The 25,577-nt window shown below is 41.9% G+C and overlaps 1 protein-coding gene across 2 annotated transcripts; it reads right to left on the bottom strand.

Moving 5' to 3' along the window:
* Positions 1-242: 242 nt before the first annotated feature.
* nt5c1aa (5'-nucleotidase, cytosolic IAa) lies at positions 243-18,839 on the bottom strand. 2 transcript variants are annotated; one of them, XM_070984031.1, is made up of 7 exons: positions 18,173-18,839; positions 14,249-14,293; positions 11,089-11,256; positions 10,868-10,997; positions 5,516-5,638; positions 2,299-2,483; positions 243-1,720 (listed from the first exon to the last, which is right to left on the bottom strand). In XM_070984031.1, exons 1-7 carry the CDS (start codon positions 18,326-18,328, stop codon positions 1,364-1,366), a joined length of 1,164 nt encoding a protein of 387 aa, XP_070840132.1. In that variant the 5' UTR covers positions 18,329-18,839; the 3' UTR covers positions 243-1,363. The 2 variants fall into 2 exon arrangements, with proteins under 2 accessions (XP_070840132.1, XP_070840133.1); XM_070984032.1 differs by lacking the exon at positions 14,249-14,293 and having other exon boundaries at positions 18,173-18,775.
* Between the last annotated feature and the right edge of the window lie 6,738 nt (positions 18,840-25,577).

Here is a 25,577-nt window from a genome sequence, read left to right on the forward strand (position 1 = left end):
TGGTACGCCTGTGTCCCACAGCTGTGAGGGTGATGGAGGTTGGTTATTAATTTAATGCTACATGAAAAGTCGCTGACATCAAATTCCCACTTGATATTTTTCTCTGGGTCAAGAACATACTGCTAACATGGCAATAAATCATGTACTCACCAAAACTAAAGGCACCCACTGAAACTTATGGCTGCATATATTCTTTTTTTGTTTTGTTTTGTTTTGTTTTGTTTTGTTTTGTTTTGTTTTTTGGACAGAATAATAAAATAACACTGTTGTCACTGTTGTCACTGTTAACACTGTTTAACATGCTAGATGGAAGAACATTAGCATGCTAATGGTCATGTATGACTGGAGCTAAGGGAAATTTATTAGCTCAAGGTGTTCTGTCATGAGCTCAAACTTTAAGTTTGACCTGTGAGGCAACATTAAAGGTCAGGTGATCTCCATCTTAGGTTTCATTCTGTGTGGCATAAATGCTCATACTGAATTTTATGGCAATTCATTCCACAGATATTTTAGTCTGGACCAAAGCACTGGACCGACCACACTGCTACACGGCTAAAAATAGTGTCTTCATTGAAACTAAGGCACCAACTGAAACTTATGGCTTTCTATACATGTTTCGGACTAACAACAGTAGATATTATAATCAGACAGTGTTCAGAATATACAATACATTTTGTATAGTTGCAAACAAACAATTTTACATTCTTGTAAAGTCAAACTGTAAAATGAGTCAACCATAAACTTTTTAATTAAAATTATGACTCTTGTGCTACAGTACATCACTATAATTTTTGACCTTTTTATACCTCTGCATTGGGCATATGGCTCACCAGGCAGCATACAGTGTAGACTCTGGGCTTCACTTGAACAGGAGGCATGTAAAAATCAGTGAAGCCATTCATTCTATAATCTCCAGCGATCACTGTAGAGGCATCTTCTTTATGAAGTCGAGTAGTAGAGAGAGAAATAGCAGGTCATCATAGCAGTCAAGCACCTCTTGAATTTCCTGCATGAAGCAACATTTGACAGAACGCTTAAGTATTGAGTAGATTGAGGCTTTGAAATGTGAAGCTGAGGGACACTTGACATCATCTCAGCTTCCAGATCTGAACTTTTCCTTTCAGGACCTCTATCTAACTCCTCATATAATAGCATTAAACTAACTTTGTGATAAAACAAGCTTACAGTTGTTACAGTATGGAAATGATGCATTTCCATATACAGTTCAGTTTATCTTTCCAAGCTTTCCAAAACTTCTCAGCCTCATTTTGCTCTGCTCTAAGATGTTTCTTCATCCCATCCTTCTTCTCTTCTTCTTTTTCTGCTTGGATGACCGTGCCATTTGCATCTTCAGTCCTGCTGGCTACTTCCCTGCGCTGGTGTTCTTTTTGGGGTTATGTTTCTGTGCAATGCCATAGGGCACATGGGCAGCGATGGTGCCCATCTCAGCCGCTCCCTCCACATGAAACATCTGATCATCGAAGTAGATGTGAGGCCTGATCTTCTCCAGCATGGGGCCCTTCGGCGCTCCCGCAAGGAACAGGGCCTCGTCAATCTCCAGTCCCCAGGCCCTGAGTGTCTTCAGCGCTCGGATCCCAGAGCTGGCTGCGCTACGGGCTGTGACCAAGTATGTTCGGATGGGACAGTCCAGGCGCTGGCCTTTAGCGTAAAACTTTTTCTGGAGCTTCCCCAGTGCCTCCAGGAAGCCCTTCAGGGGACCCTGCCAGAGAGGAAGACAGATTATGATGAAGCAGAGCTGGTAAGACTGTGTCACTGTCTCGTTTTGTGTATTTTACCTCTGACATTATTAGTTGTTAATCCCTTGGCATATTTTTCTGCACATGCAAACTTTTATTGAATTAGCACCATTTCATTTTAGCGCATCTTGAAGCCTGCAAAGTTTAGAGTTATATTCATAAAGTGCTGTCTGTATCCCAGTGCCATTTGAGACTATTCATCATAGAATTTTGAATTATTAAGTCATAGAATAATCAGTTAATGAAATGGATTTTATATTAAGAACACCATCATCATTTACAGGTGATAAGAGCTGCATGAAAATGGCAATTTGAGGTTCCCAAGGAGAACAGGGATTAAAGCAAAGCTCACCTACATTTTTTTCCCTTAATTTACGCCTTTTAATTACACATGCCAAAAAACCCAAATCTCCCACAGAAACCCATTCTGTGTTAAAATGAAATGCACCAATTCTATCTTTGATTACTTTGTGTAAAGCATGGTGTCAACACTTACGATACTGTTCAAGAGAAAATGTAACCTCCAGTGAGAATTACATACATGATCCAATAGTGTGTCCTCGTGGTCCCTCTCGTGCTCGAAGAACTTGTCCAGGCCGTGGGCCTTGAAGATGCGCTCAGATTCATCAGAGAAGAGGACGGCATCCCCATCAAAGGCCACCCTCAGCTGGGTCTGTGACACCTCTGTCTGCTTCTCTGGCATGAACATGGTGGCTGCAGCGATGCCTAAACACATCAGTTAGAACAGGTCCATCAGTACTCGACTCAAATCATCTGAGGCAGTTAAAGGGAAGTGGACAAGCTCCACTTTACTGCACTTGATGTTACCTCACTTCAAATCATAAAGACTTTGATACCAGCAGACAATCCAACACAGTATCATGGCCGTTTGTGAAACAGTCATGAAATGTATTCATAGGACAGAGTACATACTTTGATACCTGATGACAATCACATGCTGGATAAGATCAAATTCAAGTGAACAGAAACATTTCTTGCTAACCTAAAACCAGCTCTCATTTGATCACTTCATTTCCTGCTAGAAATAGAACAAATCAGGAATGTTTTCAATGACATTGTTACAGCTGCACTCAAAACAGACCCGCAATGGCCTTTAGCTTACAGGAAGTATTAGCAGCTACACAGCTAATTAAGACCTTTCAAGTAAAATGTCAAGGACACTTCCTTTGCTTGACTGTGTGTGTGTGTGTGTGTGTGTGTGTGTGTGTGTGTGTGTGTGTGTGTGTGTGTGTGTGTGTGTGTGTGTGTGCTTGCAGTTGTGTATTACTTATGTTGTGGGGACATAAAGCTGTTCACACATCCACACTGTGTAGACTCGCCTTCCTTAAGGCGGCAAAATACAAGTCCCCATAACGTAAATCAAGAATTTTAGGATGAAGACTTGGGTTTAGTTCAGGGTAAGGGTTAGGTATCCAGGAAATGAATGTAAGTCTATGTAATGACCCCCCCAAAAACGTGAGTGTGTGTGTGTACTTGTGGGAGGGTTGGGGGGTTGTTGGTGGGTGTGCGCTTGCCATAGCGTCACTATATTAGTGACATTAAGTGTGCAAGTCACATGAAGAACATGTGGCCACAATGATCAATCAGCACTCAGGTAATTTCCCCTCAGCCCTCTACACTCAGAGACTGTGACACAGCGGATGCCGTGTGTTGTTTTCTGGTTTTAATAGCCAGGAAATCAAGATTTTGAAAAACTAAAACATTGTGTGTCAACCTAATACACACATCTTTATTTGTTTGTTTGTTTGTTTGTTTGTTTGTTTGTTTGTTTGTTTAAAACTGGTTTTATCCCTCCTTCTGTATTGGCTTTGCAGGATTTTCAGTTCTCCTTTGTTTCAGCCCTATCTCTCTCCACTTGGGCTGCTCCGTTTCAGTATGTGCTCTTCCTTTTTGCCAGCAATAATAATGAAGCGTGAAATATGCTGCACTGAACAGATTTAAACCTTCAGAAGCGGTTGTCACCTCATGTCCCACAAATTTCACGTCAACATATTCTGTTTCCAGTTCTTTGTCAGCTGAGCATATTAACATTTTATATTTCTTTGGGAAAAGGAGCCCATGCTTTCAAATATTGATACACAGTCAGAGCAATGCTGGTATTCCCTTTGGTGCATTTCATGCAGGAATCCATCAACAAAATATAGAGAGAGGAAATAATCAATATGCTGCAGCATCAACAGAGAGAAAAAATAAAGACTGTGTGTAAGAACTTCATTGCATTATACTCTTCATTTAAATTGTAATTTAAAGGCACCATTGAAGTTTTATTCCATTTATCTGAAATTGCACGTATATGAAAAAACTCCTCTTTCCAAAACTTTTTGATCATTCTGCCCCTACAGCTGCACTTAGAATTACAATGATAACAATAATATTAGATAGGCGTGTTGTAAGTAAATGGACAGTCTTTGCGAATAGATTTTCATGCAATAATGAAATGAATGAAAATAAACAGGCCCTACTCTGCCTCTTATTGTTTCACCCTCATGTTCTTACCTTAATCATCACTCCTCATGCCTAGTCCTAACCGAACCAGCCAATAAGGCAACAAGGACAGTGGCAGAGTAGGGCGGGTCATCCTCTTGCTACTGTAGGATTCATCATTTAGCCTTGGTTTTTGTACAGATTAAACAAATGACACAACATGTTAATTAAAGAGACTCAGAGGTGCTACTATAAGGATTTTGTAAGTTTCAACAGAGCCAGGTCAGCTGCTTTCCCCAGTTCCCGGTCTTTATGCTAAGCTAAGCTAACCAGCCACTGACAAATGTATTAATCGTAGCATTGACTCTCATTTCCAAAAAATGGTGAACAACACTGTAAAACAAATTTCCCATTGTCTAACGTCCGCAGAGATTAATTTAATTTCTAATCTATAGAGTTGAAATAATAGGAAATGATCTTAAAGAAATTGTTCAAAAAAAAAATAAATCACATATTCTTTGGCATAACAAGATATCACTGAGAGAGCGGAAGGATTTCTCTTTAAAAAGAATGATCAATGCAGCAGATAGTGGTATGAAGCTTCTGCCTCCTCTTCCTTGTGTCTGAGTTTGTCCCTGTCCCCTCATGTTTTGCGAGTCCTCTCCTTGCGTTTTTCTCTGTGTGTGTGTGTGTGTGTGTGTGTGTGTGTGTGTGTGTGTGTGTGTGTGTGTGTGTGTGTGTGTGTGTGTGTGTGTGTCTGGACTGGGCAGTTCCTCCTCGACCATCACGGCTGCAGCCAATCGATAATCACCAGCCACAGGATAAAACACGGTTCTCTTCACCAGTTTTCACCAGAGTGTTGTCCTCACCAGCCTGTTAACACATCTTGGCCATTTAGCTCTCTAAGTGCCTCGTTCTTTGCTCTTTCTCAGTGATTAAACCGTGCTCTCCTCATGTCTCAGGATCACCTTCCTCATGTGTCTACCTGCCCAGCTCCAGTCCACCACCTGAACTCCTGCTCACTCACCTCGCCTGCCTGCCCACTCTTCGTAAATCTGCACAGATCGTGTCCCAGTGATCAGTTTACCCTTTTGTGACAAATACTTTTTTTAATCCAATTCATCTGAATCTGTATCCCGGCTTTTAAGCATTTATAAGTTTAATTCAAAACAAATGTGATTTGAAAAAAAAAAAAAAATTCTGCCTTTGCTGTACTGCACGTCATCATCTTTCATTCTTAAGTCACAGATACATTGTAAAATTCTACTTGTTCTTCCTCATCTGTGTGTGTGTGCATGCATGTGTGTGCTCACCTTCAGACAGCGCCTCCCTGACCTTGTCAGCGTCAGCAGACAGGTAGAGGTTGGTGTGCCAAGCCTTCAGGTAGCCAATAGGACTGCTTCCCCCCGTCATACAAAACCTCTCAATGAACAAATCTGCAGACAAGAAGAACAAACAGCAACAAGGATTTTAGTTTCAGTATATCGGCCAGTGTTAAATGTCGACATCATATTAGCTGGATTACAGATCCATTACAGTATTGTTAGATGATACAGCCAACATCATGTGACTTTAAAGAGTTGAAACAAAACAGGAAAATCACCCTTTGAGCGGGAAGCTGTGACTCTGAATTTGTCATGGAGTTCACAGTAAGCAATTTCAGGAGGTGAAGTAGAGGGGGGTTGGGGGGGTTAGGACACGTTGAGAGGATAAACTTTCAAGACAGCGGGAGAGGTTCCAAAGAGGGGCTAAAGTAGAAGGGGGAAGAGGGGACTTTGTGGGGGTCAGAGCTTTGCAGGTGAGAGGCAGAAGGAATTAGGACTGGTTGAAAAGTGTCTGTTTGCATTTTGGCTGAGGGAGGCTCGTAATTCGCTGCTGTGGCCTCATCCAAAGAGCAGAGCACAGACGATATGAGGAGAGCGAGGGGAGCATGACATTCTGTAATTAGATCCACGATTACAGGGCTTTGCAGGTAAAGTTGATATTTATGTGGGACCAGGGCGAACAGAAGACAGAGGACCATCAGAAAGGGCACAGGAGTAAAGTAATAGACTAATGTTAGGACGGAGGCATGGTAGAATGAGAATGAGAAAAGCTGAAGGTTATAAAAGGATGAGAATTGGTGGGTGACACCCAAGATGGATGGACATATAGTGAAAGTGAAGGTTAGTGTGGGTGGGAGATTAATATACCGATTATGAAAAGAGAGACAGCAAGGCTATGGCATTTATTTAAAGCTGCAGTAAGCAAGAAACTTCATTCACGCTAAAGGAACATTCCAACCATTTATTACTGCACTTCCATACAGACGAGAGGCTTGGAAGAGACATGCAGCAGAAGTTATCCTGACTTTTTGTCCTTCGTATGAGCCACACACCACAACAGCTGGATCCTACATTTCCCATAATCTTTTATACATTTGTTGTGTCCAAGCCTAAGCCAAGATAACTCTGATGACATCACTGTGACATCACCAGAGTTATTTTCTATGACTTGACAAAGCTCCCAGCCACAGTAGACATCATACAACTGTTGTCACAGCCTGAGTAGCACTAATCATGACGAGTAGAACTGCTCTTTTTATAGAGAACCACTGCAGTGTCCCTTAAAGATGGCTGAAACTTAACACACGTCTTTTCCTTTCATCTTTCTTTGCCTTCATTCCACTCTTACAAGTCAACATTATTTCACACCCAAAAGCTAACACAAAGCAGGAAAGCAGCTTTCTGTCACCTTACTCCCTCTGAGTCCACTCATTTGAAATGTCAGTGAAGCAGAGCACACAATACAAGCTGTCATTAAGATGCACCTACTGCACGCTCATTTTGTCAGACAGCTTCACTGTAATAAAAGTTGTGATGTGATCGACGTATGTCACAGGGTGACATGTGACATGTTACCAAGCGCACCGACTGATTTGCAGTGATTAGCTGCACCTGTCCACAAAACGGCAGCAACTGTGATAGGTGCACGGGGGGTTAGTTTTTTGCCCTTAAGTGACACAGATGTGCTGCATTGGAGGCAGAGAAGAGTCAGGCTGCAGGACGACATGCAGCCACGGAGCCGGGAGGACGTGATCACAGGCGAGGGAGACGGAGCTGAACGGCGGTGACACATTGCAGGCAGAGGAGCCAGCGTATGACCGCTTGGTGGGCCACTTCACTCCCCCTCACAGCTAAGTACCCTCTCCTTACCTTCATGACGTCAGAGACGTGCTAATTTCCAATTAATTCCTTTATTAGTTTGGTTTGGTGTGGATATTTGTTTAAGAGTGTTTTTTTTGTTTGGAATTTCTTTTGATCGATTTTGGAGGGGGAGAAAACACTATGACTGTACCCTGGAATTTGTTTATTGGATGAACATCCTGCTAGGAGTCATCTACAGTTGGTTACAGCTGTCAGACTCTGAAGTAATTTAGTCTTTTTACATGTAGGCTCCCTGCCGCCCTACTTCTGGATGCAGACGGGGCCAGCTGTTTTGCAAGAAGAGGCTCCTCCCTGGACCCTGAACTCCTAGTGGTGTTCTTTTTAGAGACTTTAGTCCTGGACTATTTTAGCAAACATTTCATGTGTTTTAACAAAAATAAATTCTCTTACAAAGACTTTCTCTGCATGCTGATTGACAGACTGCTCCCCAGTGGAACTACTAAGGCAACAACTAGGGGTTTCAACCCCCATTACACGTATCTGTGTGTGATGCTTTGTGAAAGTGGATAAAGAAAAAGAGATGTAGCTCTTTTGTTTGCAGAGGTCTCTCTGAAAGTGTACTTGAAATGCTAATGGTGGACAACAACAAAAGGTTTGACCAAATGTTTTTAACTATTTTGCCTTTATCAGGGTGGTAATTGTTTTTCTCAGCTGACAAAAGGAAGTTTTTCCTCGCCAAGTGCTTGCTCATGGGGGAATTGTTGGTTTTCTGTAGATAAAAGAGCTTGGTCTGTACCAGCTCTATATGGAAAGTGTCCTGAGACAACTTCTGTTGTGATTTGGCGCTATACAAATAAATTGAAACATTTGATGAAACAGAAGAAAATACAGTTTGCAGGTTGCAGCATGAGCCGCCAACAGAAGGTCTGAGGACTTGTAGGACGTAGATCACCAAAGTGTTTGGTACCACTTACACACAGAAACAGCAGTGATCATGTGTTGCGGTTCCCAACCGTTTCAGCTGGTGACCCCACTCAAAATGGACCAATATCCCCTTGCAGCCCCCGGTCGCATGTTCAATACGTCTATTAGTTGTCAGCAGTTTAACGTAAGAGTGGTTTTCTCCTCTAAACCTCGTAAAAACGATTGAATATTTCTTGAGAAAGAGAGCAAACATTGAATAACATTCACAAACAATCTTGTGGACAACTTAAGATGCACACAAACTGTCTCCTGAATGGACAGAGCTCTGCCCAGAAACCCACGAGCTCAGCAGCAGTAAACTCTGATGTTTTTGATGTCAGACTCATTCTGCTGAGATTTGCCACAGTGCAAAATTGTGTTGTGCATTTTTAAAGAAGACTTGCAGGAACAAAGACAGTATGAGTCACAATCAAGCTGAAGGCAGATGGAGACTGAAAAGCAAACAGAGAGACGGTGTGCTCTAAAGCCCATGAGTGATCTCGCCATCATTCAAAGAACCAACTGTCCTGTACTCATTTTCTAAATGGTTTATTTAGCTTTGTAGTCGTGCCCTGGTGAGCTTGACCCTGCACTGCTCTGTGCCTCATCACATCAATTCTCCCATGTGTCCTCTGTCTTTAAGACGGGTGCCGGAGCGTGGGAGTCACTCGAGAGAAAATCTCATCACTGATGTCTTTGTATCTTTTTTTTGGTCTCCTGCAAAAATGTTTTCATATCATCTATCTCTGTATGATTTATTTGCTTATTCAGAAGATCTAAAGCATGGTAATAGGGACGCAGGAAATCAGCAGGACTGCAAAGATGCCGCTGTCACGCGAAAAAATGAGCAGCTGCATTGTGCAGTTTAACACTCCACTCTCATGGTGGCTCGGTGTGTCCATGGAGGACATTATGCATATTGCATGAGCTTGTGTAGTGGCTCCACTTTTGATTTCCATAGGGAATGCACACATTGCAGGACCTTCCAGTGTATAGATGCAAAGCAGGTGCATGAAATTGCAGGGGGCCACCTTGTCATTCACAGCCATGAACTACTGTACTGTATAGCTATCCCCAGTCTTCCACATGCAAGGTGTGAAACTTGATACTGTACTTCATCATGCCACTGCTAAAAATAGCAAGCGTAAGCAGCTGATGAGAGGTAAATGAGTATCGAAGTGTTTCTTGCGGTGCCCAGATTGAATTTCAAATGTGAAAAGCTAAGGAGTCACCCATAGGGACCCATTGCTGCCCAGCACTGCAGGGAGGATGTTCAACAAACCCTTATCTCTGTGACATCAGAGGAGCCGTGTTTTCCTTCAGATCTGTAGGAAAGGTCAGAGGTCAGCCCCGTCATGCTGAGGGCCACCAGAGAGATCTAACATGGAAGCATCTGGAGGGCCGTGTGTTGCCTCAGTGGCTCCGCTCAGACCTGTTTTCATTTCGGGCCTCTCGGATTATTCTTACATCCCGAAGGAGGTCATGTTGAACTCACCCCGACCTGGCACTCCGAGGACATGAAAACATGTGAGGAACCGAACAGGAAGTGGTCTGTGTGGAAGGCGTCATCGCAGGGTCTGAGATTTCCCTGGGAAGGATCCCGTCAGTCAGCTGTTCATACACTTTGTTGTTTGTTTCTCAGCTGAGCTTGCGTCAGCTGCTGGGATTATCTCATTACACCGATGTGCATCTTAACATCTTACAGTCCTCTTTGTGTTACTTAAAGGAGAATAGCTTTAGAGGCTTCAAAGAACGGATACAACAAAGTACACTGAAGAACTCAGAACCACAAACTGACCATGTTTTATTACAGTCACTGCATTGTTTGCTGACTGTTTCCAGATTTCTGATACCCTTGAACATGTCAGATTTATGTTGAAAGTTTCCTCCTTCAGAGTGAACTGAACTTGGCAGAGCTTCTTCACTTAAGTGGGAAATCGTTTCCTTTCTCACTGTTTCTGATTAATGCCCACACGAAGACACTGACCGCATCAGCCTCTGCTCTCATTCACAGTGCAGCTGGCATACAAGCTTGTATTTGCACATTTATTTATTTATTATCTCTTCCAGGTGATTCTGCTGGACTGTGTTTTACAGGATTGATAACCACATTTCTTTTCTCTGGACAACATCCACCTAAATATTCTGTTTTTGCTCTCAATTTTAATCTATTTATTTGTCCTTTTCCTTTTGATGTTGTGTTTTTTCTCTCTTACATCATTGGATGAACATTTATGTGCCGTTTTTGAGTCAATGCCAATGGGGCTCATGTGTTTAGTTCTGCTTGTGTCTGTGTGGGTGATAGAAATCTGATCTCTTACTAATCTATCAATGACAGGAAGCTACAGCATTTAAAGCCACTATTCTGTCAGCCACATTGTATTTTCTATTAGTCCCACTGAGGGCCGCCAAAGTCATAACTTTTCAAATTCTACATATAGAGGCTATAACCTCATGTATCATTGCCACTACGGTCTAACCCTGAAAGAGACGCTGGGTATAAAGCACCACTTTTCTCAGCTTGGAGCTACTTAATTTGATCTCTGTAAGACTTACTGTGATGGTTGATGGTGTTGATGAGCCGGATTCCTACGTGCGCATGGTTGTAAGTCACCAAAACAATGTCAAACAGCTCTTCGCTTTGTGGGTACAGCTCCCGCAGGTGAGCGTTCACAGCCTCCAGAGCCTGTCAGGAAACAGCAACAGCCAACACATTCAGTCTGAAAATCTGTCCTGCTTTCGTCATGTCTGCAAGTGTATGCTTGTGCGACTTTAACCTTGACAAAGGGGAAAGCGGGTCCAGGGGCGAAGGGTTCGTTCTCGTGCTCGATTTGGTACCTCAGATACTCCTCCACCCCTTTCTGCTCGAACACCTTCTGCTCCAGCTCAGTCCGAAACAACACCCGAGAAGAGACGGCAACGGTGACTGCGTTCTCCGGCTTCGGCTGCAGAAAAAGAGAGACGAGATAGAGAAAGGTGTGATGAAGAGGAACAGAAGAGGAGGGAAGATGAGCGAGTGGTAATGACCCATTGAGATGATGATTGGAAAACAGGTGGAGGAGAGATGAAAGGTGTCAGAGGAATGGATGAGCCTATTTTTACCTGTGGGAAAAACTGAGCCGCCAACCAAACCCTGCTAATAATACTTTGACTGTTTCCTCTTAAGAAGTACATGCATAAACAAGCACGGCTGTTACCTTTTACAATGGACCTCTGGGGCGACGCCATTAAACCTTTATTAGAGCTCTTCACATCACAATACGTGCTGGGATACATGCAAACACATGGGCTACATTTCACACATTGCCGTGCCTGTTATCTGCTCTAATAACGTTACAGCTTAATTATCCTGAAGCTGCGACAGACTGCATGAATGGAGATCTGTCATTACTAGAACGTTGTCATCACTAATCGTCGGATAAGAAGACGTCGTGTGTACGGTCACATGACCTTCCGTTTCCCAATTCACAGTATGAATGCAATACAGAACAGCTGCAGCAACAACTACCTGACTGAATGTTGATCCAAGTCTGTGGTGTGTGTGTGTGTGTGTGTGTGTGTGTGTGTGTGTGTGTGTGTGTGTGTGTGTGTGTGTGTGTGTGTGTGTGTGTGTGTGTGTGTGTGTGTGTGTGTGTGTATGTGTGTGTGTTCTTATCAACGACTGCTCCTCCGTGAACTCAAATGAACAATACCAGATGACAGCTCCAGCCTCATGCTGAGCTCATGTTGCCTAATGTGTGTTTATGCTAGGGTGCTAGCGTGTGGAGGGGGAGGGCAGCATTCCTATGGGGGCAGCCAGTATGAGTGCCCACAGCCCGCAGCTGAACGCAGATGATGTCTGGGTGATGGGACAAGAGGGGCGAGGGGGGCAGAGGGGGCTGACAAATTTAAAGTATAATTTATAATAAATCTAATGATAGAGATGATGTTGACGCTATATTGCTCATTTTATCATGTTATTAGTACAAAAACTTGAACTTTATTAGGCAAAGGCAAATGAGTTGCAGCGGGAGACGGAATGTGTGTATTCACACACATGCATGTTTGTGTCCATGCCCCGATGGCTGTGTGCTGGTAAATAGGCCACAGGCTGACGGGGGCACTGAGCCATTGTTCCTCTATTTAGCCTTATTCCATCACAACACCAATGCCTGCTGACATGTCACCTACATACCTGCTAACGCATACACAAACACACACATCACCTTGTCAGGACTAATCCTAACCCACATCTTAATCAGATTAAAAATTCAAATTGATCAAACATAATCCAACTTAAATCACTCCTCCTGTCTGCAGGGCTCTCGTTTTTGTGTCCACTGAAGTGAACTGTAAATCATGTTTTTTACACAGAGAAATGCATGCGTACTGTAGATATCATTTCTTATGCTTTAGAAGCCACATATGCTCTCACAGGTGAAAAAATACACAGATCACCTTTGGGAACATATGGCAATGTATACTGTACACAGATGTATGTAAAGGCAGTGTTTGTATCACACACTGATGAGACTATTTTTGTTTTGTCACCAGAGGGAGGGGGCTCATCCCCATTGTGCATGTGAAGGATGCAATTTGTCAGGACAAAACTAAATGAACACCCATCACCTTCAAAAGTGCAGGAGAGGTATGAAGGCAAAATAACACATGCATGAAAATAGACTAAATGTAGAGCTTTGCCTTCTTTTGCTCATTTAATAATAACACTTTCACTAGAATCAAACTTCAGGAGGGAAGAAAAACACTGGAGTGGAAACACGACAGCAATGACGGTTTTTCCTTCTTTGATGCCAAATTTTAAAGTCACCATAACAGCACCGCTACACAGACCACTTTATTTTTAGCCAAACTGAATTAAAATTCATTTTTGCTGAGGAATCTGGACTGTGCAGTGTATTTGGTGTTTGTTTTTGTCTGACAGGACTTGGTCAAAATTGCAATTACTAAAAAGAAGACTTAAAATTGTATTTATTTGTCTTCTGTGACATTATTTTTGCTCCAGGGAGCATGAATGTTTGGTATCAAATGGTACAGTCAGTACTGTAATGTGATTGGTGCAATACATGTGAGTGGGTCCAGAACACCATAACTGACATTAAGCTTGGTATAAAAACCTTAAATAATATAATACAGCAAACACAATTATGCATGTGTATTGAATGTTTAATTTGCATTCAACTGTGTTTTATACATTGATTACTGGCGCAAAGTATGAAAGTTATCACCAAAGAAAGACGTTCCTGCATCATCATGTAACAAATATGTCATAGGGTCATCTTATGATCTGACTCATAGAGCCAACTGGTTCACAATCAACACGTCACTAGATTTAAGGGCTTCTGTGTTCGTGTGCGACTCCTCTGTGACATGATATGACACACAGGGTAACCCGCTGAGTCACAGCTGCTCCTGTGAGTTCTGACGCTCTGGTCATTTGCCGTCATCAGAACAGGAATCCAGGTGACACTAGCTGGACCATGCTTCTTTGTGAAATGCAGAACAAACGTTTAACGAGTGGACAGAAGCCACCAGTGACTCAGCAGGGGATGTCTAAGAGTAGGAATCAGGCATAACCAAAGCAAATTAGGTTAGCTAGCTTTCACTTTCTGAATGGAAGCCAGCTAGCCTGCTAGCTCCCACTGTGTTCACAAATCAAAGCAGCTCTCTGCGGCTGTCTGGTGTTTAGAACATAGCATGTTGGTTCATTAGCTCAGTCCAGCCGGGGACCGTAGGCTACAGTATGAATCAACATGACAGCACACGTGACGATGCATCAGGTCAGGCTGTTGGTTAGTAGAGCGGGTGTGTCCGTGATCATGCAGGCACATCAACAGCCATCACACAGGAGGTTAAAAGAAGGTGAAAGGGCAGTGGTGATGGTCATTCAGTAGCTATGGAAACAACCTCTGACCTCACGTGATGATGGGACATACTTACGAAGAACACGCCTCCCTCCACCTTCCGGGCTCGTCTCCCTGTCACCTTAGCAAAATGACAGTTTGTTTTTATTCATCGGTCATTCAGAACATTCATTTACAGCTGAGTTTCACTGACAATCCATCCAAAAAATACTCTTTTTCTTGCAGAGAAGCTTTGAATTTTGTGTAAATCAAGGTCTCCCATATGAAGACACATAGCTGCATAGGACACAATGACACCGTGTGCTGTGTAGGCTGCAGTGGATATTATGGGTTCTCTCCAAATGTCAGAGACGGCCTTGCACATGGACGAGACCTTTTGGTGCAGCTTATCCATTAGAGTCATTTTAATCTATGAATAACGTGTCACACAGTCTGGGAGTCATCCCAGAGCTAGAGTCCAGTCCTTTGCTGTGATTTGATACTGGTAGTGTTAACAGCCTGCCCTCTCTCAGTGGGCCTCCTACCCACTGGGAATGCATTGATCACAAGGCTGCTCTGCGCAGGAACCCACAGGAAGCGTAATCACCTCCTACTTATTGATTTGTATGCTGAGGACAAGATAATATAATCAAACCTGCTGGGAAGGAAAACTAAACACTCATTCATGTTTATTCTATGTTGCATGAAGAATTAGAGCACTGTTTATTGTCCAAAAAAGGGGATTGTTGTTGAACTTTACCCCTCCTCTCTTCCCCATCCTCTATAATAATCCTGTCAGAGCTCTGCCAGATCAGCAGCACTGGTATCTTTGCATAACCCATATCCATGACTCATCTGTTATTTACATATCTGAGGCTGTGAGACATCCCCTCCATCCATCTGCGGATGAAAAGAGAAGAGGTGGAAGGGATTTCCAGACAACAGAGGGGGAAAGAACAGAGGTGAGCGAGTGAGCAGAAAGAGACGGGGTGGGGGTGAGGAGCTGTGGGAGGGGGCACTGATATTTATAGATAAGTAAAAGGCCAGTGATGATGCAGTCTGTTCAGGCCTTGGCAGATATGGTAACAGAGGAGTGTGACTGCACACTGTATTAGCAGCAATGTTAATGTTTGTCTAAAATCAGGCCAATATTGGACTTATATGAGACAGAGTTACAGACACTTCTGATGTGATCTATGGTTATATATCTAGTCTAGGCAGTATTTGATCAGGGCTGCTTTGTGTGTCTCATGGGGAAAAAATAAACTGAATGCAGTCATTTTGATCAGATTCGGTGGCTTTTTGGCAACACAATGACTTCAGCCACACAATAAGTGATACATGCAACACTCATAGATTTGTTCAACAAATGAAAACAACAGCTTCAGTCTTTCCCTGAAATGACAACTGTTGCTGGCAGACCTTGTCAGCTGTAGCTTGTCAGCTAATTGAGCTTGCGGTGATCCATTTAGAGGACATGGAAATAAACAAACAGCATTTCTTGTGTTACAGTGTAAAGACTTCCTAGTAAGAACGATACAGAAAAATGGAAGATCCCACTCATACAGTATCCTAGTTGTTGCTTATCCATTAAAAGTTACCTTTATATTTGTATAATTACATGTTCATTATTCTGTTGATTCAACTGTAATTCATTGATTTAACTCCCTTTATATTTGTGGGAGTTTATTGTGGTCCATGGTGTTTATGTGAAGCTATTACATATGTTATTACAATTGCCTCCATACAGTCGCTCCTACACATGGGTTTTTAAGTAATGATATTTTTTTTAAAAAATGGTTACAATCATTCTATTTATTACCTTGTTATTGAAAATAACTTCTAAATATTTAAGATAAGCCAGCTCTATGTCACCTATGACCCCTTAGTCATTTTCCCATCCTGGTCCTCGCCTTCAGACTCACTGTAGTTGAGAAGTTGTTGTAATTTAATATGAATGTTTTTTCATTACACTGACCTGATGAAATGAAAGAAGTACTGAATTAGCACTGCTTTTTCTTATTAATGAGGCCTGCATTGTTGAGTTAAAGCTCCATTATTATCCCCTATTTATCTTTTATATTCATTTTAGGTAGCCAATTATGCCTAAGGCGGACGTCATCCATGAAAATGTATAACTCAAAAAAAGAATCATGGAGTGAAATTTCATCACTTGACTGAGGATTAATGCAGCAATAATTATTTTTTTATATTAATTAATTACACATTTAAATGTGTCTGAGCAGTTTTTAACTCTGTGTCCAATAACATACTACAAAAAAAGAGAAAAGGGGAGAATGTTCAAAATTATTTTTTTGACCTATATTTAGCATCTAGCAAGAGATAAGTGACCAATAAACACATGGTCACAGAATAAAAGCTTGGAAAGTTTTTATTCACTGTCTTTTTTAACCATGTCTTTAAAAATAAAAGATGTACCTTGCAAAGAAACATCAAAATTAATATGATGATATCTCTTGCACATTATGCTATGATAACCACAACACAAAATGATGTGATCATGACCACAACTTTTGTCATAACTGTCATGTTTTCGTGCATTCATTTCAGTAAAAGCTCTATAATCTGCATGGTCCATTTCCTCTATTAGATCAGATGCAGTGTACACTAATGCTGTTATATGGTCTTAAAACTCTCAATGTGATATCTTTACATGTCAGCACAGTTAAACCTCCCAGCGTACAGAGTTTCAGATGAATGCAGACGTGGATCTGTGATGTCCATTAGGCCAGAGTCATATCATTATTACAGTAATATTTAGATTGATAGTTAAGCAGTAATGGATGTTAGCAGTCTGAAAATATACCACTGCCACACTAATCCTCAAACAGCAGAGATTACTCAGCTTTTAGCTACTTTTAGCTCCAGCCTTCAGTTTGCTTTCCTCACCTCCCTTTAGTTTTTTTTATTTTTACCATCCTCTGTCTTCTTTCTTACCCACATGTTCTGTATGCATGTTTAACTTTATGTATATAAACTGAATAATTCCGTTTGAGAGTAACTCAGAGTACTGTAGCTCAGCACCGTGTCACCTGATTCACTGGTGGTGCTGATGTGTCCTGCGCAGTGTGTAAGTCCTGCAGTGCTATAAACAGCACTAAACTCTGCCACTGGGTATGTCTAGTTCTCTTTTACATGTCAGCTTGGATTCATGTTGACCTTTTGCAAACTGGACTTTTACTTCTCAGAAGTTTGTCAGAGGCAAAGTTGCTCTGGAGGCAGGCTGGGGTTGAGTGGAACCTGTTTATAGAACCTAAGGCAAACAACTCAAAGTGAGCTCGACCTACAGTAGCTTCTAATTCACTTTCACTGAAGAACATCTGGAGTACAAATATCCTTTTGTGCCCCTTTCATATCACATCACATATGTGCAGTGTGATTTACTGTTTCATCACCTATTGTATCACATAATCCAGCTATGCTCGCGTACTGTGCAGTCATTTACATGTAAAATATTTTTGATTGCACATGTTCATATTTTTCGTCATATCTTTTATAGTCATGATGAGTGAAAATACTTTAATTCATTGGACAATATCCAATGCAATGAGCCTTTAGACAAAAATCCAGTAAAAACAAAAAAAGATAAGTGATGATGAAATGAAATGTAATGTAGACAATAATTTATGAAAGGTAGTATCAATGATATGGCCGTTGTCTTCTTTCTTTTGCTGGGTTTTAGTGAGATTCCATTCAGAATTTGGAAGAGAAGTTTGACACCAAACTCTGCGGCCTCAAAAACACACACTCTCTCACCTTGTGTAACCCCCACCTATGAGTTACGCTTTAAGTTGCACGTGGGCGAAGTAAACATCTGACTCAAGAGACTAAGCTGACGACAGCAGCAACAGGGCCGATGAGACGACAGGAGGCCTGAGGGATCTTGGGATGAAAGGTGTTGTGCGGTAAATGGAAAGTGTAGCCTCTAATAATCCAGATCCTTAACAAACACAGACACAGACAGATTTACTGACATTCATGGATGATCGGTGACACTTACTGGTTTTGGCTTGGTGGTGAGGCCCAAGTTGTCTTGATCAAACTTTTCTTTCTCTTCCCATGATTCTCTGCTGTCCCCGTTGGACGAAGGGGCAACCTTGAGCTCCTTCACCTGGCCGCTCATCACCTGTACAGGGTCCACACTCATCTTCACCATAGAGAATCCCCCTCTCTGCGCTCCCAAAGGTGCCCCCCAACCTATCCTCACTCCTCTACCTTTGACAAAGACACGACTCTCTTCTTCTGCAAAGTCAAATGAACAAAACGTCCCGCTACAGTCTGCAGCATTTATCGAGATACTCCATTCACGTGCATTGAAAACAGGCTTGCTACAGTAGTCTGCTGGGCTTGCACCTGCCCTGTGGAAGCAGCCGAGGTGTTTGTATCCTTTTTTCCCCAAGAGGATTATTGATTACTGCTTCCAGTTCCAGAGGACATGAAAGACATTCACTCATTCACTGCCATTCTCTTGCACACAGCTTCTCCGCTTGCATACACACACACACACACACACACACTGTCACACACGGTCTATCCTTTGTAAGTGTGTTGCAGGCAGTGCAGCAATCCATCTGCTGCTCTCTCTGTGTCTTTCCCCCCACTCAGTGCCTCCCTCTCTGTCCCATTCAATCACTCCCTCTGCTCCCTGGCTTCGTCCATTCCCCTCTGCCCCCCGTCTGACCAATCACAGCCCTGCTTCCTTATTCAGCATGGCTCCACCCCCGTGGTTGACAGCCCAAGAGGCTCATGGGACGTTCAGGCACACACTAAGTACACAGCAAAAAATAGCCTACATGATGAGGCATTTAATCTGGTGGTGAATCAGATTTTTTTTTATAGCAATATGATTTTTTAATCCTTTTTAAAACCTCACACTGTCTTATTCTAACACTGATTTTCAATTGAATTTTTTTGCAGTGTAGCTCCCTATATGTCTGCTCATTGTCCACACTAATCTAAAGGTTGTAGGTTTAAACTAGAAACATTTTCACGTTAGGTTTTAAGCCACCCAGAATGACTAAACGGAATGCAACAAAGGGGAGATGAGAAACAGGTACATGAAAGTGAAAACAATGGAGAACAGGCAGCTGGCTGAGAGAGTAAGCGTGAGTAAGGGAGGGGTTGATCAGGGAATGGGGAGTTAAATTAGCCTAAAGGTAGCAGATAATGGATGTAACCTTCATTTAAAACCAAGGTTGTCCACCGAGTCAAACACAGGGCCATTAGCATCCTTACTCATGCATGTTGAGTACAGCACAGTGCCAGGGCTTCCAACGACCAAGCGCCTTTGTGGCTTGTTGTCCTGCTTCATACAAAGGGTGGCTTTACACATTCATTTATCTTTCAATCACAAGGAAATGAATACTTTCGTCGCATCATGGCCGGTGTTACTCCCTGATGATATCTACAATATGTTTGTCCAAACTGGTACGACCAGATTCACCGGATATTGGCTTCACTTTATGTCCTACCAGTGCAGTTGAATAATTCATTCCAGAATTCAAAATAATTCACTCAGCGTTGCAGCACATTTTGAATTTATTGCTATAGCTTTAGCTCTGATCTGCCTGCACTCGAGGCTGAAGGCTAATTATATTTGCATTTATATTCTTCATTCACTCTTTTATGTATTGTGCTATTTGGAGGAAATTACAAGTAGTTGTAGTAACCAATAAAGCAGTCGTGTAAGTTGTATTATTATTCATTTCTTAGCAATTACTTAGAAACTCCTTCTTTAAAGATTGTCAGCCATGCTAGCTGAGTGGCACTACAATGGTAATGTAGAGTCCCTCAGCAATATCTGAATGGAACAGTCCAGATCGTCCCGGTGCACAGAGGATGTAGAACCCTGGCTGTGGTGATCCTTTTCATCCAGCTCCACCATGAGGTTAGCATTTGTAGTTTTGAGTGAAATGTCTCAACAACTAGACCCCCCGAGTCCACCGTGTCAGATATAAGATATCGGCTTAGACTGTCAAATAAAGTTTGCTGAGAAACATTTCAGGTCACAGTTTGGTCAGGTTTAGGTATCAAAACTGCTTGATTAGGTGATTAGGAGGATAATGATTTTGGTTAAAATGAGTACGTTAGCTACATAAGTTTAGTTACCTTTCCTTACATTACGTCACATTACTGCACGTACGTCTCCTCCATACAGCAGTCCTGTGTGCTTGTGTGAAAGTCTTATCTTTGACCCATTCCTCCAGCCCGACCGCTCCCCTCACAGACTTGTCCCCTCTTTATATACTACGTCATACTTTGTTTGTCCTTTACTCCCATCATTAATCGACCCTGCTGCTACTTCCCCTTGAGACATGTGTGTACATTTCACGCATGGGCAAGGCCAAACATGACACACTATCCTTTAGTACATCCACAGGTCTATTACACTTCAGCTGAACTACTGGATGAATTGCCATGAAACTTAAAGGTAAAAACATTAATATTCCTCTCGAGGACAATTTGTATGATCCCCATGTCTTTTCAGGTGGCATCATTAACAGAGAAAAGGTTTTTTTCAGATAATTTCTGACCAAATACCTGCAAAACTTATAATATCCCCATCAGTCTCATCTGCAAATGCTAAACTTAGATGGTGAACATTATACCTGCTAGCTATCAGCATGTTAGCATGTTGATTAGCTATTAGTTCAAGGCACCACTGTGTCTCACTGCAGCTTGTCATGGTTTTGGGTGTTAGTTTTGTTATTTCCTGTTTTATGTTGAAAGTTTTCCTCATGTGTCATCTTTTGTTTTCTTCCTGTGTTTTCCCTCCTTTGTGATTGTTGATTTTTTTCACCTGTCCCCATCAGTCTTTCCTCCCCAGTGTCTGTTTTCCCTCAGTCTGTACCAGTTCATCCTTGTACTTTGCATTTCAAGCATTCCTGATGTTTTCTGGTGTTTTTGGACTTTCGCTTTATTTTTCCCTGGTCCTTGCTTATTCTTGGACATTTGGCTTCTGTTCCCTTTTGGGATTTGTTTACCTGTTTGGGCTGTTTTCTTTGATTTGACCTTTGCCTGCCTCACTTTTCCATAAGCCTTTTGTTAGTTGCCTTTTTTTGGAAATAAATAATTTGAGTTGCAGCTCCTCTGACTTTGCTTTGCATTTGGCTCCAGCTTCTTGCTTCTTTGTTTCCCCCGTCTGCAGAAGTGTGAAACAGCCTTACCGTTGATTACATTTTCCAATTAAGTTTTGTGACATCAAATACTGATATTATGAAGAGAATGAGAGTTTAGAAAAAACAGTAGCACTAATGTAGCATTACTGTAGTAATGTACAGTGTACAGTGGCGATAGCAGGATTAGTTGTGGTAGTAATGATAATAGTAGCTGGAGGAGGTTTCCTTTGTCTCCTGCATTACTCCGGGAGCAAGGAGCTGTACAGGAATGTTTACATCACTGGCTATCAGTGATGTAAATACAAGATGTACAAGATGTTGGTCTGTAGCCATACCTCAATCTGCCTGCTTAGGCTTCTGGATCATTAGCTAGTCATAACTTGTGATAACATAGCATCCTATTTGACACTGGTAATGGAGAGCTGTGTGACTCTTATGGCAGTGAGTAGACTGACCCCTATGCCTCCTGCTCCAATGGTGCCCCCTCCAGAATTTTGGCTTGCATGACACCTCTTGACTAGCAAAGTCAACTTCTAGCATGAAACTGATGGAGTTCCCCTTTAATTTTTTTTTTTAGTAGGTGATCTGATCATTGCTCTACATGTATCTGATCTGGTTACAGTGACCTCTACTGAGAATTTTTGTGATGTCAAATCATTGCAAGACTCACAAAGAGTATGGAGCTGAGCAGAAACAGCAGCACTAAGGTGATGGTTTGTGTTTGATGGTGAGTGTCAGCTGGAGTGAGGGGAGGATGCTTATCAGCCACACAGTCTGCCTGATCATGGATCAGTGTGACAGTGCATAGTGTGGGGAAATGCGCTGATTTGTAGATGAATATCTGTCACCTTCTTTTCACCAAATAGCAATGTGAAACTCTTCCTGACAGGTCTTTCTTCTACTCTGTTTTTTAATTTTCTTTTACATGAACACAGGAGTGTTGTCAGGGAATTGGAAAAACTGACCCTCATATGGTTAAGATGGTTGTGATGATGTTAGGGCATTAGAGTTGCATGTGACTGGGCATACAGCGCCATCATGTGGCTGCTCTGCAAACTGCAGCTCCTCAGCGTGACCTCTATTGCTGCAGTGTGATTCACTGTTTCTCTGCTGCTCGGCCTGTGTGCGTGCACTTGTGATGTTTAGTTTTCCACTGAGCTGAAGCCTAATACAGCAAGGCTCAGAATAGATTCATATTGATCTGTGATAGATGGCTGGAGGAGGGGGCAGTGGAAAAATGAGGGTTTAGCCAACACAGTTTAGGAATGAACTGAAACCAGATAGCAGAGACCCTTTGTCACACTGGGAAGAAAACACAAGAACTCCAATGAGAGCTTAAATTTAGCTGTGTTCTCCCTTAACAAAACATTTAAAAGACAGGAAATGTATTGAATTTTTCCACCTCTCATGAGTAGTATGTGTCCATATTGATTTATAAAGTCAAAGCTCAATCTTTCACAGTCATTTAATTGCATTCAATTATTCCTCCATTGCTGTCCAGCTGAGTAAATGAGATTCTGCAGATACAACACAAGATACAAGATTCATTTCCACAGTTAATACATTTCACTTCATGCAGACATGCACACATGCAGAGTTCCATCTCTGCATGTGTGCATGAGTTTTTGTCTAAATATGCGTAGTAATATAGGTGTGAGAGTGTGTTTGTGTGTTCATTCACTGGTCTCCCTGCCTTGTGGCCTCAGCATGGTTACCATGAGAACAGTATGACTGGTGACATCACTGCAGCAGTGTGACATCACTGCTAGACAGTGACTCATACTCTTGGCCCAGTGTTGTGAGTGTGTGAGAGAGAGAGAGTGTTTAAATGTGTGAAGATGCTACGGGGAGGAAACTCATGGGCCAAGGCAAGACGACAACAACAGCCACTCTGGACATCCATGTGTTTTATTCTATGTAACAAAAATAATTACATTGTCTTTGATCTAGAAGCCTAACAATATCGGAAAAGAAAGAGAGAAAACAAAAGCAAAATCATCAGACGGGACAAATAGACATTTACAGAAACATCATAGAGAAATGTTGAAGAGTAGAATTCTATTGCACAATCAAGCACAAATGATCCCCTGTCAAAAAAAAATTGAATATCCATGTTGATATTCATGTCACACAGCTCAGAGCGTCTGTCCAGAGCTTTCTGAGGACTGACAGCTGATGAACTGCATCACATGTGATCAATACATCACTTCGTGTTTCACTCCACCTGATAACTCCACAGCAGTGTTCCAGTTTCCTCACGCCGCACAGTCCCATCTTTGGCACATTAAATCTAGAGTGAATATTGAATTCTGCTTAAGTCGCTCTGAATTGGATACTGCATGGAAGAAAGAGGAGAAAGCAATCAAAACAACGAAACAGAAACCATTCGTGTCTGCAATCTCAGGCAGGAAAGTGAAAGTGGCTCTGAACCGGTGCTAATTAGGATGGACAGAGTCTAATAAGCAGAGGAGTGTGGAGATCAGCATATTGTGAAGCCACTTTGTGAGCCAATCTGTTCTCATCAACTGTTTTACTGCAGACCGCTCAACCTAAAGTAGGATGATGAACCAAGCCTGTGACAGTATTATAGTGTAAAGTCAAAACAACAGGCAACAAAAGGAAACACATGCGGCTCTATGGGTGACTATTTTTACACTCCATCAATCTGCAACACCTTCATTCTGGTGGTGTCAAACTTGGTCTTTTGTCTTTGTTTTTCTTAAAATAAGAGCAAAAAATCTGCAAGTGGAGCTCTTTGAAACACTCTGGGAAAAAATGCATTTCAGTTTCTGTGTTATTGATTGTGTATCACATCATTCACTGCTCTCATTTTTGATTCTATTACTGGAAATTTTCAAATCTTACAGGCTGTATAGGACTTTAAAGCTGCATGAATTGTTTTGTTTTTTCATTTTTACCACTTGAGATCTGTGGAAAAAGCCCCAAATAAATATTCACATATCATCACAATAGTTCTCATGGTGAATGTGTTGAATTGTGTGTATTAACACCTGCAGCAGATTACACAGAAACATTGGCATTCATTTTCAGTCATGCTTCTGACACCCAACAAATGTGGGGGGGGGGGGTTTACTCAGATGCTCATCCTCTTCATCAGTAATATAAAGAGGTCAAAGTTACTTGATTCAAGAAAATCCACAAAACAGGTTAATAATAACAATAAAATCCAATTTACTCTGCAAAAAAGGTGAAATTATCTCAGTCCACTTCCAGATTTCTGCAATTCTGTTGAGAAACACAAGACTGTAAAGACTGAAGCAGGACTAATCGAGCTGTTTGCATCACAGATCGTTGTCAGTTTTGATCCGAACGGCTGTTCATTACATAATAAATAAAGGGGGGCCGTGCAGTGGTTGAGCTTTCATGAGGCGTGACATTATACCTCCATCCACTGGGTGACACTGTGACACAGGACAGGATTTTTTTAGGTTTTTTTTTGTTGTTGTTAATCGCTGACATCCCTCCCCTCACACCTCTGGCTTCTCCCACCAACAATTTCTCACCACCTCCATTTCACACAGACCCCCCGCTGGCTAGTGACCCCTCAAAGCCATTCAGTGAAACGTCTATATGTGAGTATTGTGTGTAGAACTGCAACAGGAGGCTACAGCAAACGAAACGACACGTCCCATATCAGAGACAGTACATACAGTATATCAGCAGACCACAAAAGCAAGTGTAGGTGTGGGTAATAATACTCACTGCTTCGGTGTGAGGGTTTACACTCATGATTTTACAAAGTTAAACTAGACTGAGGCATCTCTCGTTACACAAATGATACAAATACAAAACACGTGGACACTCGCAAAAGCGTCCCGACATACAGCACACACAGAGCTTCCACAAGCACTCACAGGTGTTACACAGGCTCTCTCACTCTCTCTCTCCCACGCACACACACATACACACCCACACACACACACACACACACACACACACACACACACACACACACACACACACATACATAGTAGCTGTGTCATCATATGAAATTAGGTCTAAGCTAGTGGTACATTTACATTTACATATTGTATTTGTTTATATTCATAAATACGATTACAGTCGTATCATAATGTACATGTAGTCTTATCATTACATTATCACACAAAGGAAGCTTGTTCTTTAGCTTTAGAGAGGGAGCATGCTCATTGGCTGGGTGAGAAGGAGGAGATGAATCTGATTGGCTGATAGGAGAGAAGTCAATTGTTTTTGCTGCTATGCAGAGATGTGAGAAAGTCTGACTTTTTTTTTTTTTTTTTTTTTTTG

Source organism: Chaetodon trifascialis, chromosome 17 (assembly GCF_039877785.1).
Source record: "Chaetodon trifascialis isolate fChaTrf1 chromosome 17, fChaTrf1.hap1, whole genome shotgun sequence".
Taxonomy (NCBI): Eukaryota; Metazoa; Chordata; class Actinopteri; order Chaetodontiformes; family Chaetodontidae; genus Chaetodon; species Chaetodon trifascialis.

Bases quoted from the DNA above. Each gene is read 5' to 3' on its own strand.
- nt5c1aa (XM_070984031.1), bottom strand. From the start codon at position 18,328: ATGGTGAAGATGAGTGTGGACCCTGTACAGGTGATGAGCGGCCAGGTG. The intron at 5,639-10,867 runs GTAAGTCTTACA...TCTTGTCTGCAG, and splicing joins CAACACCATCAACCATCACA to ATTTGTTCATTGAGAGGTTT. The intron at 2,484-5,515 runs GTGAGCACACAC...TGATGTGTTTAG, and splicing joins CAGGGAGGCGCTGTCTGAAG to GCATCGCTGCAGCCACCATG.